Below are 16591 nucleotides of genomic sequence, written 5' to 3'. Positions count from 1 at the left end.
AGGGGCGACCAGGCAGGCGAGCGATTAGGAGCCAGCAGTCTGGGATCAGGCCTAAACTGGCAATCGGACATCCCCCAAGGGGTCCCGGATTGGAGAGGGTGCAGGTTGGGCTGAGGGGACCCCCCCCTCCCCATGCAATGCACAAATTTCGTGCACCGGGCCTCTAATATGTGTGTGTGTGTGTGTGTGTGTGTGTGTGTGTGTGTATACACACACATGCACAGAGCTATATCTATTTCTAACTGCATCAATATATTAAAATCCATGAGTTCATACTGACACCTTTTCTATATGCTTTTAAGATACATACCCCTTACATTCAAACCCACTCATTCCCTTTATTCTTCTGCACAAGTGTCTTTGCTCAAGGCCAATTCCTTTCTTCCTATTCCAGTAACATACAGTTCTGACCTACTGCCAAATCTCTGGGGAAATGGTTCTCAAACTGCTTCACTTTAGAATTAACTGTAGATCTTTTTATAACCAAGGATAATTCACAGGTGACTGTTATGTGCAGTCAGACTGACAACCACTACCATGAGACTTCCCTCTCCTGTTTGTCTTGCTTCTTCTGGTCCACATAGAGGGAGGAGAGAAGGCACAGATGCTAACAGTTGTTTCTCTGGGGTTAAACATACTAAATGAATATTGGGATTCAAGATTTCCTAATCAGTACATTTAGACTTGCTGGTGCCTTAAGACTACCTCATTTAAGAATGGCCTAAAGTACTTAAATATTCCCAAATTAAATATTAGTTTGTTGAATTAAAATTAAATTCTAGAGTACCAAGCAAGTATTTCAGAAGTCCCTTACTTTTAGTCTTTGCATTTTGTGGCAATAGAGAAGGAAGCAGAGAATCTTTGCTAGCTGTATTCATTTTTGCATATCCCAATGCTTGCCCACCTCTTAAAACACTGGGGTGGGGGTTGGGTGGTGGGAGTACTCATTGTTAACTGCTTTCCCAACTTTCTCATTTTGAAACATCAACATTTCTACCAGCAACAGCATGCATGAAGGGGAATAGTCTTTTGTCCCACAACTGAAAACAGAGAGGAATAAAAAGACTACTGGAAAAGAAACCACACCACAGGTAAGAGAAGGGGTTGGAATTAAGAGTTCAGGAAAAAGCTGGACTAGTTATTACATAATGGTAAAGCACATAAACACAAGAAATCTTTACAAGCAATTCTCAATACTGATTAGAAAATAGTAACTTAACCTATTTAAGAATAAAACATATTTAAACAGTTAGAATATTGTTTAAAATGCAATAAATACTTCTTATGCTTTTCCTTCAAGAAAATGCTAAAAGATTATGCTTTGCAATATATCTAAATTAATTACATTTCTTTTAAAAAGCAACTGGCAGTTCAAATCTTTCAATGATTTAGATAAACCTTTCCTTCCTCATGCCCAATAATCTATAAGTTTTATTATATTTACAAATTTATCTCACTCTAGTCTTTTCTAAGGCACTAAATCTTCATAAAATATCTTAGATTTCCTTAATTAAGAACTAAAACACCAAACTGAAAACTCAGCTCAGGTTATGGAATGCCATCTACACTTGGGAAATCCAAGAAAAAGTTATATAACTCTGCTTGTTAACCAGTAGGCGAGTTTCTCCTAAACTATACTATCCCTGGCAGCTGTTAAGCTTCCCAGCTGTTATACTAACAGCTGATGAGGACAAGCTTTCAATGTTAGGAGAAACAGAAATACACAGAAAATGCTTTGCCTCCAATTATAATTCCTTACAGTTTTTACATTTATATGTTCTTAATATTTTACAATGTTAGAGAATGTGTTACCATGTGTGGTTCTTACTGTTAATTATGAGAAAAGGAAGGTAGTGAATACTCCTCTGAAATAATGCTTTCCTGTATACCATGTCATTCCACAGCATGAGACTCTTACTTAAAAATCTGGCTCCTACTGCTTATGAACTTGCCAGTTGGGAACACGTTTATCAATCTGAAATCTGACACACCTGACAACTCAGAAAAGGAGAAAAAGATCCCACTATATTACCTCTGACTGTTGGCATAACAGGCTTGAAAATGAATCTTTCCCTACTTCCCACGATCGTATCGTAGCTAGAGGCAGTAAAGCCCATTTTTACTTGCAAGGATTAGAATATGGTTTCAAAGGAACTGTGAGTTCTTGGGCTTCCCAAATAAAGGATATGTACAGACTGTCATAGTTTACTGAAGAAATCAAAACATCCAAGGTACATAAAGACATATAATTCCTCATATCACTTCAACTGCAGGTCTAAAATGGTATGATCAATAGATTTATAAGGGGCATGGGATTAGATAAAAACTGTACACAACTGGTCAATAGAATCTACTGAAGAGCGGGATTTCTAACATAAAATTCAACAATATCATTATTGTCTCTTTATTTTCAAAGTATTGAAAATTATGCAAATCGTTAGCAGAAAAAATACTTGTCTTAAATACTATTAAGGTACATTCAATTAATTCCAATTTGCACATTACCTTTCGAGTTTGCATTTTCTCTGTTCTCCTCCGAAAGGCAACATAAGGGTCATTGTTAGTAGAGCCATCTCTTTTCTCTTGTTTTATCTGGGGAATGAGGGATGGCCCCCTGCAGTTTTTACGTTTTCTCACCCAGTAGTCATATACCGCTTTAATAAGATAATCATCTTCGTTTAGCAGCAGTTTTGCTTCTTGAAGTGTTACAAGCTAAATTTAAAAAAATTACATATAATCAACTACAATGCTTGAAAAAGAGAAATCAAAAAAGTTAAAATTATACATTTGGTAAAAAATGTGATGTCAAATAAAACAATTATGATCAGATATCATGATGGCAGAAAACACAATTCAATCAAACAAAGGATTTATTAATAGGAGATTTATCTGAAAATTTATATTTTGCCCTGATAGGTAGGGAGTACCACCACTTAAAATATTTAAGAAGCTTGGATAAATGATAGTTGGGAAGACTACAATAGATTTATGCCTCAGGTAAGTCTTGAACTAGAAGACAAACTGAGGTCCTTCAAAATTCTAATATTCTATGATTCTACACACTTGAGGATCTACCAATTTTCAATAGTCTAACTTCTTTCTGTGTATTTATCAACAGAATCTAGAAGCTACAGGTATCTTTTTCTCCCTCTCCAAAGTAAAAGATAAATACAGGGTGTGGCAAAAGTAGGTTTACAGTTGTTCATATGGAAAATAACACAATAATAATACAAGAATTAAACTCTGTGTTTCATGTATTCACAACTGTAAACCTACTTTTGCCCAACCTTATATGTCCTAATATATTGCAACTAAATAATGCCTGTTTCAAAATTGTAAAAGGACAAATTTTTGGCACATTTCCAGAAGTTTCAACACTATGTAATTTTGAATTTCTTGTACCAATTACAGATAAAAGCAATTCCTCTATCCAAGCTGGTTATATACTAGAGAATCTTTGTTCTCAACACTCGTTCTGTCTGTTACATGACAGTGTCCTAGGATGGTTTCTCTAGGAATTCTGACATTGGTATCTCAGGGATCTACTCCTTTATCAATGCAGCCAGTATAATGAGAACAAATCTCAAACTAATGTTTGTAAAAATTTGCTAGGTCACATCTGTTTCCTTGCTCCTTATAAAAATCAGGCCAATCAATGTTAGCAGAATGGACTTGGGGTTACACATACCCATTTACAGTGAATTTTAGAAAAACATCATGGAGGAGTTTTAGTGCTGGAAAGCCTCACTGAAGGATGTTATCTCAATTTTTTTACTTTTATCATTTTAGAGATTAATTTTAAAATCTCTGATATCTCATAAGAAATGTTTCCCTAAAACTTGGAAATGAAAGGCAAAATTTTCTCACTCAAATTATAAGATCCACCTATGAATTGATCTGTTGCTTTTATGAAGTCATCTGAAGAAGGCATGACCCATCAAATAAATTTCTGATATGATCTGACTTACATTGGTATAACTTCATGGAATAATGTAATGACCACTTGGACTTCCAGTCCTATGACAGTATTACTAGGGCTCATTAGTTGGTTTCTTATATAATTTGGCTGCCAAGGTAGTTTGGCCACAGGAAGAAAATACACTGACAATGTAAACTCAAGTATTCTAGTCCATGTAACAAGTGCATTAAAACTTTAAGTGTCCATTCTTTAGTTTATTCAAGGTCTCAGTGGAGTTAGCTTAAATGCACCTGAGAAGCTGAGCAATTTGGTCTTTACAGTGGAGGGCCAGAGGCTGGAACATGAGACCAAATGAAAAGAATCAATATTTCCAAACATCAACTTTAAACGGACACTTTTTTTTTTTTTACTGTGGGTGAAGTTCTCTGGAATGGTGATATATGCCTCCAAAGTCTACAAGGACAGTGGCAGAGTAAGAATCAAGCTTTGTGGATGTAATGAAACTCCCCCTCATGCTGACAGAATCACAGCATCATTAGCAGCTCTCATGTGCTCTGGGGACCATTGCTGTGATTATGCTACACGTGCTTGAGCTGTTTGGTCATTCTGCTTCTGATAAATTTTTATAACATTCACTCAGTAAATAAAAAACTTAATCTAATCTTAGACTGGGGAGAAGGATCGAATTCTTTCTGTCAACCAGCAGAGCAGTAGTAAGTTTCTTATATAACAATACTATCAAAATAACACTATCCTGTTGCAAGAGGCATTAGGGGATTAAAACACTGCCTCGGTTTTCCGTCTCCGATGCTTTCTTGCACCTGCTAGAAATTTCCTTCTGCCTCGTTAACTACCCTCTTTGTATTTCAGGTCATAAGAATTCAATATACAATTTACAGTTGAACATCCTGACAATTTTTTCTAGTGTTAACTGTATTTTCTTAGTCAACTGGTTTTTATATTATATAGCAAATTTTTATTTTATTGAATAATCTTGGTTTTAATCATTCTGTTAAATTATCTGTAGCAATTCTAAGGTAATTAATATCACTATCACCATTATCATTGGTGACAGCATCAATCTGAGTGGGCAAAAACTATGTGCGGGTAAAGTAGTCCCCAATTATGTCACATGATTAAAACCCCACAAAATCAGAATTCTACTACTTTTGAACCTCAGCAAAAAGTTCTGCCACTCAGAAAAAGTTCTGTCTACTAGAAAGTAGTAGAAAACGGTATTTAACTGGCAAAGCATCTGGGATAAATTTACTATTCCCAAGACAGGTCTGAGTTGTTTGATTTACTTACTTTGGGGGTTTGAGAATGGGGAGATTAAAAATTATTCTACTGTATGGCCTTTTCTTCTAGACTGCTACTAGCTCCATGAGGATGAGGATCATTTAGTTTGTTTATATACAAAACTGATGATCAAGAAATTTCAATGAACACATTTTAAATACACAAATGAATAAATTACATGTAAACGTTAATGTTTTATATATACTAGTGAACTATTCAATTAAACAATAAGTAGTCAATAATTAATTACTCATTGTGTTATAGTTTGTGAGGAAGATAACAAATTTTAAGATAAATCCACAACCTAAAGAAACTTACAATATGGCCAAAGAGGTAAAATAACACAAATACAAATTAAACAATAAGAGAACAATATAAAAACTCTAGAACTGAGTATTAGTGCAGTAAGATGCAGGTCAGAGTCACAAGAACACTATGTAAGAGGGCCTGCAGTAGTAGTTTGAGATACAATAATGAATTCAGAGGGCAGATACTGAAGAAAATAGCAAAAATAATATGTAGGGGAGCAGTGAAAGAGGAGATGAAGACGGCAAGAACCAGGAAATGCGGAGGTCAACAGCATCCAATACTACAGAGATATTAAGTAGGGTACAGGCTGAGAAGAACGCTCGGATGGCAATTTAGAAGGTCACTCACTGGTGGACCTTATAGAATTTCTATAAACTGAAATAGATTGTGGTGGTTAATCTTTTGGAAATTTAACAGTGACAGAAAAAGGAGAGGCATAGGTGGTAGTTTATTAAGAAAGAAAGGGTCAAATATAGGGACTCTTGGCAGAGAATTTGGGGGCAGAGCAAAGAAATGAGAGAAGAAACAACTGAAAATGAAATATTCAAGGAATACACACAAGGAAGAATCAGAATTAGAAACTTAAGAGACTAAAGGAAAGGAGTAAAAAAAAAAAAAAGAAAATACATGATCCTGAGTTCTGAGTCACGGGAGAGATAAGGAATACAATATAGGAGGATTATCTGGAGTTGAGAGTAACTATCATGCTTTGAGCCTATCCAGTTGCTTTAGGGCCTAGAAGCTTGTCACTGAGCAAAGAGAACTAAAATAGAATAATATTGATGTATGTGTATAGTTAATTGTATTATTTACATGCTTTTTGTTTATCCTGTCCCTACTTAGAAAATAAGCTCCACAAGGTGAGAACTTTTGTCACCTCTCCTGTTCACCTGAGCACTTAAAAAATATTACTAACTGAATGAAGAAAAGCATATTAAAGAACAGAGAGGTGAAGGGTTCTGATGATATAATTTCTGCCACCTTGACTAATTTCTGAGTAATCATGGAAAATAGAAGAAATACCAAAAGATGGATTGAGCCTAAGATTGCTAGGAAAATTTGTGTATAAAGAAAAATTGAAACTATATCTGATGCCAGTGATCAAAATCCTATAAAAATTATGAGCATTGATTACTATGAATATCAATTTGATAATTAAAACACATTTCCAATTAAAAAAACAAGACAGACATTTTCTTAAAAATTCAGTTTTCAATGTATTTCTTTGGATAGTACACTAGATTTTACTTTCCATTAAGATAGGGGGGGGGGGGGGAGGTTGGTAGAAAGGCTAAATACGAGCAAAGTCACTTTACAATATAAAAGTTTTTAGAAATGTTCTGAAAGCTGATAATGCCTCAGGAATTCAAGAGACTTAAGTTGGGAGTTGAGAAAATGTTTGCATGAGTAAACTAGTAAAACGTTTTAAGACTATTTTTAAAAGTTTATTTATATCTGTAACTTTTTACTACTTTAATAACAATTAGCATATTAATATATCACACAGGTATATCAAAAATTGTTTTAAAAGATAGTTCAAAAAAAATCTAATTCCAATAGCAACACATGATTATAGTAAAATTGGAAAACAGAAAAACAGAATGAAAACATAAAAAATTACCAATAAGTCCATCACTTAAATATTATCATTGCTGCCATTTTGTTGGACTTTCTTGTTCTTTATTCTATGCACAAGTATAAATGTAAAGGCTTTAAATAAAACTCATTTCCATTTAAACAATTCTGTATCCTGGTTTTGAAATAGCTAATTATAAAATGAACTAATAATTTTGAATGGCTGTATGATATTCCACAATAAAGACTGTCTGTAAGTTACTCTGAACATCACTACTTAAAAACCTTCGATATTTTCACTAATTATTGTCCTTGAGAATAATTCCTAGAGGTAGGATTACTAAATCAAAAGGTATAAACATTTTATACTTGACATATGCTACTTTCCAGAAAGACCATACCATTTTAAATTCTGTATACCAAATAAAGACTGTTTCATTAAGAAAAATTCACTACTTTATGAATAATTTTTCCTTCACTTAAAATTTTAATATATAAATAAATAAAACTAAAATACATTTAAAATAGTAAGAGTACCTTAATATAAATCTGAGCAACTGAGCAAGATTTGGTATGAGATGTCTGCCTTAGAGACCCAACCAAGCAAATTTAGTTACTGAAGCACCAAAAAGATAGCCCTATGAAAAGGATCAAGAAGATATTATAATATTGTAACTAGTATTATTTTATATCCAAACAATAAAAATGTCAGAACAGTACTCTTTACACTCCCACAAAAAGAAATTATGCTTAAGTATTCATATTCAGTTCAAGAAATATTATAAACAGAAATTCTAGGATGTGAGGAAAAGAAATTCATAAGACAGTAAAACGCAATATACTTTTAGGTCTAAAGAAAATGTAAAATAAAGCTACTAATTGGATTAATTATAAGACAAAAGACATTTTTACAAAGTACAGTACCTGATTAGAACTGGCTTTTTCAAGTCTGTCAATCATAATTTCAAATTGCAAAGGCTTAATTTCCATCTTTCTGTTAAGTCTATTTAATAAGGTCTCATCTTCTGAATCCATATCATAATCTGGTTGCTCGTTGTCTAGATTAAAGGCTAGAAAAGAAAAGAAAAAGTGTTCAAATTCAGGAGAAATTGTTTACATATGACCACAGAATACTCTTAAACTATAAAGCATTGACCAAAGACAAGCTCATGAGCAGACATCTATAAACTGGCTTCAAAGACAAAGGAAACAATGAAAATATAAAATTTTAATTCATATATGTTTTAAAGTTTACTAAAAGCAATAGCAAAAATGATACATATTTATCAACATGTTAATTTAGTAGCACAATGAGAAGTTATGAAACAAAATTAAGAATACAGAAATAAACTCAAATACAAAATATAATAAAATGGCATTTAAAATCATTAAGGATAAAACTGATTATTTAAAAGGGGAGGAGCTGGCACAACAGACTAATGATCTTTAAAAAATTAAGTTTGGCCAAGGCAGTGTGGCTCAATGGTTGAGTGTCCACCGAACCAGGAGGTCACACTTCAATTCCTGGTCAGGGCACATGCCTGGGTAGTGGGCTTGATCCACAGTGGGGGGCGTGCAGGAGGCAGCATCGATGATTCTCTCTCATCATTTCTCTCTCTCTTTCCCTCTCCCTTCCTCTCTAAAATCAATAAAAATATATTTAAAAAAATTAAGTTTGATTCCTGCCAGTCATCATACCAACAAATGATATATTCATTAAATTTAAAAATTTTTTTAAATATATTTTATTGATTTTTTACAGAGAGGAAGGGAGAGGGATAGAGAGTTAGAAACATCGATGAGAGAGAAACATCGATCAGCTGCCTCCTGCACACCCCCCACTGGGGATGTGCCCGCAACCAAGGTACATGCCCTTGACCGGAATCGAACCCGGGACCCTTCAGTCCGCAGGCTGATGCCCTATCCACTGAGCCAAACCGGTGCTGGCTCATCAAATTTTATAGTAAAAAATAAAACACATAAAAATATTATAAGAAAATGCAAGGGAAAAAAATGTTGTATGGGCAGGTAAAAGCTCAGAAATCATAAACCCGACTAAATAAGTACAAATACAGTAACAGTAGTATATTTTACTCATTAGACAGACTACAATCCAAAACTTGGTGATAAACTACTTTGGAATGTATGGGGGAAGGAAGCCTTCTCAAACACGGTGACAAGAAAATTATAAATTGATATTTACATTTAGTTTCTATTGCAGGAATTTATCCGATAAACTTACACAGAGACAAAGACATAGAAATAAGAGTTTCAGATGTGACACTATGAGAAGTAAAAAATATAAAACAAGCAATGGACTAGAGAAATAAATGATGGTTTGTACATAAACTGAAGCCCTGACATTAAGTGACAATGACGTGTGTGTATTTATATGAAATGAAACCAATCTTTATGAGCATTAAGTAAAAAAAAGCGAAGGTACAGTTCATTGGGCATTGTCCTTAGACCAAAAGCTTGCTGGATTGATTTCTAGTCAAGGCACATGCCCAGGTTTTGGACTCAATCCCGGGTGCGGGGATCAATGTCTCCTCATATCGATGTTTCTCTTTCTCTCTCTAAAACTCAATAAAAATACTAGGGGGAAAGGGGGCCTAAGTTACAGAATATTGTACAGTGTACTAAGCTATGTTTTTAAAAGAGGAAGGAGTGTATAATCTTATAAAGGCACAGAATATTTTGTTATTATTTTTATTATTTTGAATCTCCACCCAAGGATATGCTTATTGATTTTAGCAAGAGGGGAAGGGAGAGAGAAACACTGATGTGAGAGAGAATATTGTATGTGCTCCGACCAGGGATAAAACCTGCAATATAGGTATGTGCCCTGACCCGGGAATTGAACCCAAAACTTTTAGGTGTAAGGAACAAACACTCCAACCAACTGAGCCAAACCAGCCAGGGTTGCACAGAATATTTTTACAGGATACTGGTAATAGTTCTCCTCTAGAAGTGGAATTGTTAGGTAGGAAGTTAGACATGAGCTGCTGGGGTGGGGCCTGCCCTGGGGTCCTAAACAGGGGTCAGACCACATTGCCTTCAGACTGCCTCTCTATTGGTGGCCCAGCAGCCAGCAGACCACCAATGGCCAGGATGGGAAACAGCCAGTTCTTGGCATAAGCTCAGAGGAAAACAACATGACCTCAAGGTGACCTTACTAGGGTTCTGGACTAATTATAATAAAATTTGCATTGTGGTTTTGACATTAACCCCCACCCCACACTCTGTCCCGGGGTTTTCTGTATGCATTATGGGTAAGATGCACAGAAGAAATATAGTCATGTAAACCTTCCTGTCAGTCATCCATGAATGCAAATGAAAGTCTCCACCCAGAACATTTCTCTTTTAAACCATATAACCCAGGAGTTCGAGGCCATTGTCTCTCTTGACTGGCCTGCTCCTCTAAACCCCATTTGGCTTTACTTTCATTTTCATTAACCTTAAAATCTTTTCTGCATTGACAAGAAAAACTGGTAACCCCAACTGGTAACAGAATTTTAAGTAGGAGTTCAAGGAAAGGGGAGATAATTTTAAATTTCTCTTTGTTCCTTTTATACTGCCCCCTTTATTTTAAATGTAAAACGCTTTAAGATTTAAAAATAAAGGATTTTAAGCATGTGTATGTATTAATTTTTAAAATATAAAGGAAAAAAACCCCTAAAGGGCCACAAAGTGTGTGTTGAAATCACATATCAAGAGTCAGCACCAGGCAATGAAAGAGAAACCAATCACCAACAGGTTATTTAAAGACTAGAGGCCTGGTGCACGGAATTCGTGCACGGGTAGGGTCCCTAGGTCTGGCCAAAGATCAGGGCCTATCTGTGGGGTAACCAGCAGGGCGATTGGGGGGCCCCCGCTGGCACCCGTGTTGGCTGGCCAGGCGCCGCCAACTCGCCAGCCCTGCTCCCCGCTGCTGCCACCGGTTTGGGCCTGTGGGCAGCTCCTGCCACCTGGTGGTCAGTGCGCATCATAGTGACTGGTCACTCTGCTGTTTGGTCTATTTGCTTATTAGGCTTTTATTATATAGGATTATCTACATATTAATGCATAAATGAATGCCCCATATTCATACTGTGTGGAAATACCTGGCATTCTCAGATTCAGCATAGCATTCTTAAAGTTAGTTTATAACACAGTAACAGGAACAGATGTGTATATTTATGTAATTTTAGTAAAGTCACCCACTCAACAATGGATAGTACTGATGGACATAAACTATTTAAAGGCAAAAATAACTGATTATATCTGAACTCTGGTTGTTTAGTAAAACTGTACCACTATATAAAAAACAATAAAAATAAATGTTATGTAACACTTCTAACCTTATATAGCACTTAATATGGGCCTGGCAGTGTTCAAAGGGCTTTATATATACTAAATTATCACAACCACCCTAAATCATTGGTAATATTTTATCTCTGAATGAGTCTTACATTCTAAAATCTGTAAAAATGTTATTGTATTTAACTTGTATCACATAGTACAAAATAAAGTTAATGAGAAGTTATAACTATTCATGAAATGATACAAATTATTTTGTAAGTATGATTCATTTAAAATAGTCCTGAAAATAAAATTTTCTTCCTTATCTTGATATACTGCTTATTATATGATTAGCAATAATTCACAAGTATGCTTTAAAAAATCCAATCCAGGTGCTTTGCCCATGCTTTTCAGCCAGCAACTGCATCCTTGTGCCCAGAAGTAAATTTGCCTTGCTGAGCCATTTTTGAGTATTTGTCTCATTCTTGTTGAGCATTTCTAACAATTTGGGGGCTCGTCTGGGATTTCGCCTCTTGAGAGAGTCATCTGGACTCCCTCTCTAGGGGAGGTGCACTCCACCATTTCATTATGGTGGCCTCTGGGAGAGGGAAACCTATGGCACTCCAAGCTGGCAACAGACTCCAGATCGAAAGTTAATCGGCAACACAGGGGAAGGGCCCGGGAAAGAGAACCGCGGCAACCAGGTAACTGCATAGACCAAGGTGCAAAAACTTCAGGGAGAAGTCAGCAGTGCCTTGATGGTCTGGACATCCTCAGAGGTTGGGTATATGTCACTGGGAAGGGTCTGAGACATAAAGTGAGTGCGGAGTTCTGATCTGCACTCCCGTTCTCCCGCAAGGGAAATGGCCGGAGAGGGACAAAGCAGATTTCAGGGAGTGCGACACATCTCCCAATATGGGAGGTTGAGCATGAACTTTCTGAGGATGAGAAACAAAAATTCTAGGCCTAGGAAATACATTCCCCAAATAGTCCATGGGGAGAATGCTGAGGCTCTGGGGAAAGGCAGTCCCCAAACCAGGGACAGGAGACATTGCTCTGCTTCAGTGGTTTTTATTTTATGCAAGGCATTCTGTGGTGTCTGTGGGTTTGTGTGCACCTGTAAATATTGTATATAAGAAAAAAATAAATAAATAATCCAATCTGCATCAAATTCAATGACAGATTATGTGGACCGCTAAACTATGTAGATCACTAAAAAGTACTATTCTATCTTTAAAGTGATGTTGTATTTGTAAATTCACATAGTGAGTCAATGATCTGCTTTTAGTCCACAGACTAACAAATAATAAAACCAGGGGTCTGATATGACTAGAAGACATTTTATTTATTTATTTATAAGATATATTTTTTATTATTGATAGTATTACAGATATCTCCCATTTTGCCTCCTTCCCCCTGGTTTCCAGGCGCCCCCTCCCCCCAGGTCTTCCCTACCCTATCGCCTGTGCCCATGGGCTATGCATGTAAGTATGTAAGTTCTTTGATTTTTCACGACTAGAAGACATTTTAGAGGAAGACAGGGTTTTAAAAATGTTGAGCAGAGTTAAGCCAGTATACTGAGTTTCTAAGTTAAACACAAGTTTTCGAAAGTTCAAGGTCATGGCTATCTATGCAAATTTTGTATGCCCATCTTTTATACACCTACCAACCTTTCTTTTTTTTTCAAATTTTAAAACATTTTAATGTGACTTTATTCAATCTTTTTCAAGTCTTTTAAATAGTTAAAGTCAATGTCTTATTTTTTTAATGTATTTTTTATTGTTGATAGTATTACAGATTATCTCCCATTTCTCCCCCTTTACACACCTACTAATCGTATTCATCCCTTGTTCCTCCACCTGTTGCCTCTGGTTCTACGTTCTTAATGCTATTCTTACAAAAGGCAGTACCCTAGCTTCCAAGGCAGGGGAAGGGGCAAGAAAAACTGGGAAACAGAAAAATTAATAGTGAGAATTGACAGGTCTTACAGTATGTTAAATCAGACCAGGGCAAAGACTTGCACTAGAACTGTAAGTTTTCTGATGCTACCTACATTTATCTTGTCATCCAAAAACTATACAAGAACTTGATTACAGATTCAGGTATTTTATTGCTTCCAAACACCTATACAGTTCCATGTGCACCTCTTTTTACCACAGATTACATTGATTATCTCCTCTAGCAGGCCAAACAAACAAACCCCAAATTCTTTAAAACTAGTGATTACTTTACTGGATGGTAGGGCTCAGTTGGTTGGAGCATTGTCTGTACCCTAAAGGTTATGGGTTCAATGCCCAGTCAGAGCACTGGGGGAGTCTCTCTCTCTCTTTCTCTCTCTCTCTTTATCTCTACCCACTTCTTCCTCTCTCTAAAATCAATTAAAAAAAAAAAAAACATGTCCTCAGGTGAGAATTAAAAATTGTCATTTCTTAAATATAAATATACTAGAGGCTCGATGCACGGATTCGTGCACCGGTGGGGTCCCTCGGCCTGGCCTGCGGGGATCGGGCCAAAACTGGCTCTGCAACATCCACCGAGGGGTCCCGGATTGCGAGAGGGCGGTTCTCGGGTGAAACACCCCAGAATCAGGCTCCCTCCTCTCTGGTTCCGGGTGCAGCACCTGAGAACTGCAGCTGCCAAGTCACCGCAGCTCGGCAGCTCCTGCATTGAGTAGCTGCCGGTAGCTATGACACACACTGACCACCAGGGTTGCAGACACTCAACACAGGAGTGGAAGCCACAGGCATGGAAACATGGAACAGACTGATGAATCTCAGAGGGAAGGGGGGAGGGGGGAGGGCGGGAAGAGATTAATCAAAGATCTTATATGCATACTAGAGGCCCGGTGCACAGATTTGTGCACCAGTGGGGTCCCTCGGCCTGGCCTATACCCTCTCACAATCCGGGATCCCTCGGGGGATTTCGGAGAGCCGGTTTTGGCCAGGCCGAGGGACCCCACTGGTGCACAAATCTGTGCACCGGGCCTCTAGTATGCATATAAGATCTTTGATTAATCTCTTCCCGCCCTCCCCCCTCCCCCCTTCCCTCTGAGATTCATCAGTCTGTTCCATGTTTCCATGCCTGTGGCTTCCACTCCTGTGTTGAGTGTCTGCCCCCCTGGTGGTCAGTGTGTGTCATAGCTACCGGTTGGCCGGTCCCTTAGCTTTTATATATATAGATGTGGGGAAGCACGGGGCTTGGTTGGAATGTCTGTAAGAAGGATTCTCTGAAAGGCTGGGGGCCTCTGAGGGAACCTTGCCAAAGGCGGCAATTCGTACCTTGACTTTTCCAAACAAGTCTGACCCCCCGGGGTGTTTTGCTAGAATCTCTATGTTTAGTCTTTAAAGGCCTGACCTTGTAGAAGCATATACAGTGGGGCCTTGACTTACGAGTGTCCCGACTAACGAGTTTTTCGAGATACGAGCCATCTCTCGGCCGATTTTTTGCTTTGAGTTGTGAGCTAAAATTCGGGTTACGAGCCAGCTTCAGATACCCCACCGCTAGTTGGCGCAGCGAACGTCACAGTGAATGCCACAACATCAGCCCAGCATCACGTGTCTCACTCGTTCACTTTAAGATTTGACATACGAGTAATTTGAGTTACGAACTCCGTCACGGAACGAATTAAACTCGTAAGTCAAGGCCCCACTGTACTTTCTCAAGGATACTTACCCTGCTGATTGTATCTAGAGATTAATTTTAGTGCAAGCTGTCAGGACAATAAAAGCCAAAAGAGGCAGGTGAACAGGGCTACTTGGCGGCGACAGCCAAATAGTGCCTTAGCCCTCTCTTTTACAGAAACATGTGTCAGAGTAATCATTCATCCATCATTCAGGATCTGCTGGTCAGTCCCGGCATATATATAGATAAGTGATCTCTTAAACTACAAGCAGAACATATTCTGTAAATTCTTTTTTACCTTATTTTTTGAAATCCAGAAAGATTTTTCCTATTAAAAAAGAAATCTTACAAATACTGAGTTAGTTTCACAAGCCAGTCAACCAAGCAAAAAAAGTAAGACATTCTCTATTCCCTCCCCCTATAAAGAGGGGAAGGAGGTACATGGGAGGTTGAACATTTCTTGATGTAGTTGATCAACAGAATCAAGATATGAACAAGGTTAAGGACAATAAGGGCATGTGTGTATGTGTAGAAGACTTCCTGTGGTAAAGTTAATTAAACAGTAAACAATTAAAGAAAACTGAGGGAACTAGAGTGTGCATGACCACTATGAGAAAGAAAAAAGAAGTGGGAAGGAAAGTAGATCAGTAAGTTTCAAAGGATGGCTACTGCTGTCCAGGGAAACTTGGTTACAGGGGGAGCAACTGCTTCTGTATAGGTAGGGAAGTGAGCATAACCTGCTGTGTTCATATATAAGGCTTAGAGAATATATAGAACAGAGTATGTCTAAAATAGCTGGCATACAGAGATATTACTTCTAGTTAAAAGGACCTTTCAAAGTCCTTTAGATTGCATTTTATTTGGATACTAGAGGCCCAATGCACGAAATTCGTGCAAGAGTAGGCCTTCCTTCCCCCGGCTGCCGGCACCGGCTTCCCTCTGGTACCTGGGACCCGGGCTTCCCTTGCAGCCTCGGCTTTGTCCAGAAGGTCATCCAGAGGGATGTCTGGTCTAATTAGCATATTATGCTTTTATTATTATAGATACAGGGAGGGGCAAAAGTAGGTTTACAGTTGTGAGTTGACCCTCTACTATGGGGCTGATTCTGCCCCTGTATTTGGAGATCTGCTCTGCCAGTGACCAGCCAGTGGTGAGGCAAGTTTATCTAATTCAGGGGTAAATATTAGATTGTCTGTTGAGGAATTTCAACACCATTTTTATTAATAATGATAGAAGACTAAAGGCTTCATTTGAAAAGGTTAATCCAGAAAGCCAGTGGACTCTGGAGTACAAGGCATGCTGAAGGAAGGTACTGGCTCCATACCAAAGAAGATTAAGTGAAAGTCTACAGGTTGAACCATGAACTCTCCCATCACTGCCATTCCACTATCTCATTCCCACCCCCTAACTCAGCTATAAAAACAAAAAGTCAGCTACCCAGGAATGAAACTGAATTCTTTTTTTGGGAAAACTGACCAATTCCCCATAAAACATTAGATAAATGACCTTACTCAAATATGGACAGTCAAGTAATCCAAATATTTGAGAAAGGACAGCTGATGGATGTTTCTATCTCTCTATCCTTCT

The 16591-nt window shown here is 37.5% G+C and overlaps 1 protein-coding gene across 8 annotated transcripts in view; it reads right to left on the bottom strand.

The window, feature by feature from the left end:
* The window catches only part of EPC2 (enhancer of polycomb homolog 2 (Drosophila)), a 123635-nt gene that overhangs the window by 32051 nt on the left and 74993 nt on the right, over positions 1–16591 (bottom strand). For all 8 annotated transcript variants that reach the window (XM_005859290.2, XM_005859291.2, XM_005859293.2 and 5 more), the window contains 2 exons: positions 8027–8172; positions 2506–2712 (listed from right to left, as the gene is read on the bottom strand). In XM_005859290.2, coding sequence (XP_005859352.1) covers positions 2506–2712; positions 8027–8172 — 353 coding nt within the window. The remainder of the gene's footprint in view (positions 1–2505; positions 2713–8026; positions 8173–16591) is intronic.

Source organism: Myotis brandtii, unplaced genomic scaffold (assembly GCF_000412655.1).
Source record: "Myotis brandtii unplaced genomic scaffold, ASM41265v1 scaffold125, whole genome shotgun sequence".
NCBI classification, from domain to species: Eukaryota; Metazoa; Chordata; class Mammalia; order Chiroptera; family Vespertilionidae; genus Myotis; species Myotis brandtii.
This window is presented reverse-complemented; position numbering and strand designations above follow the sequence as displayed.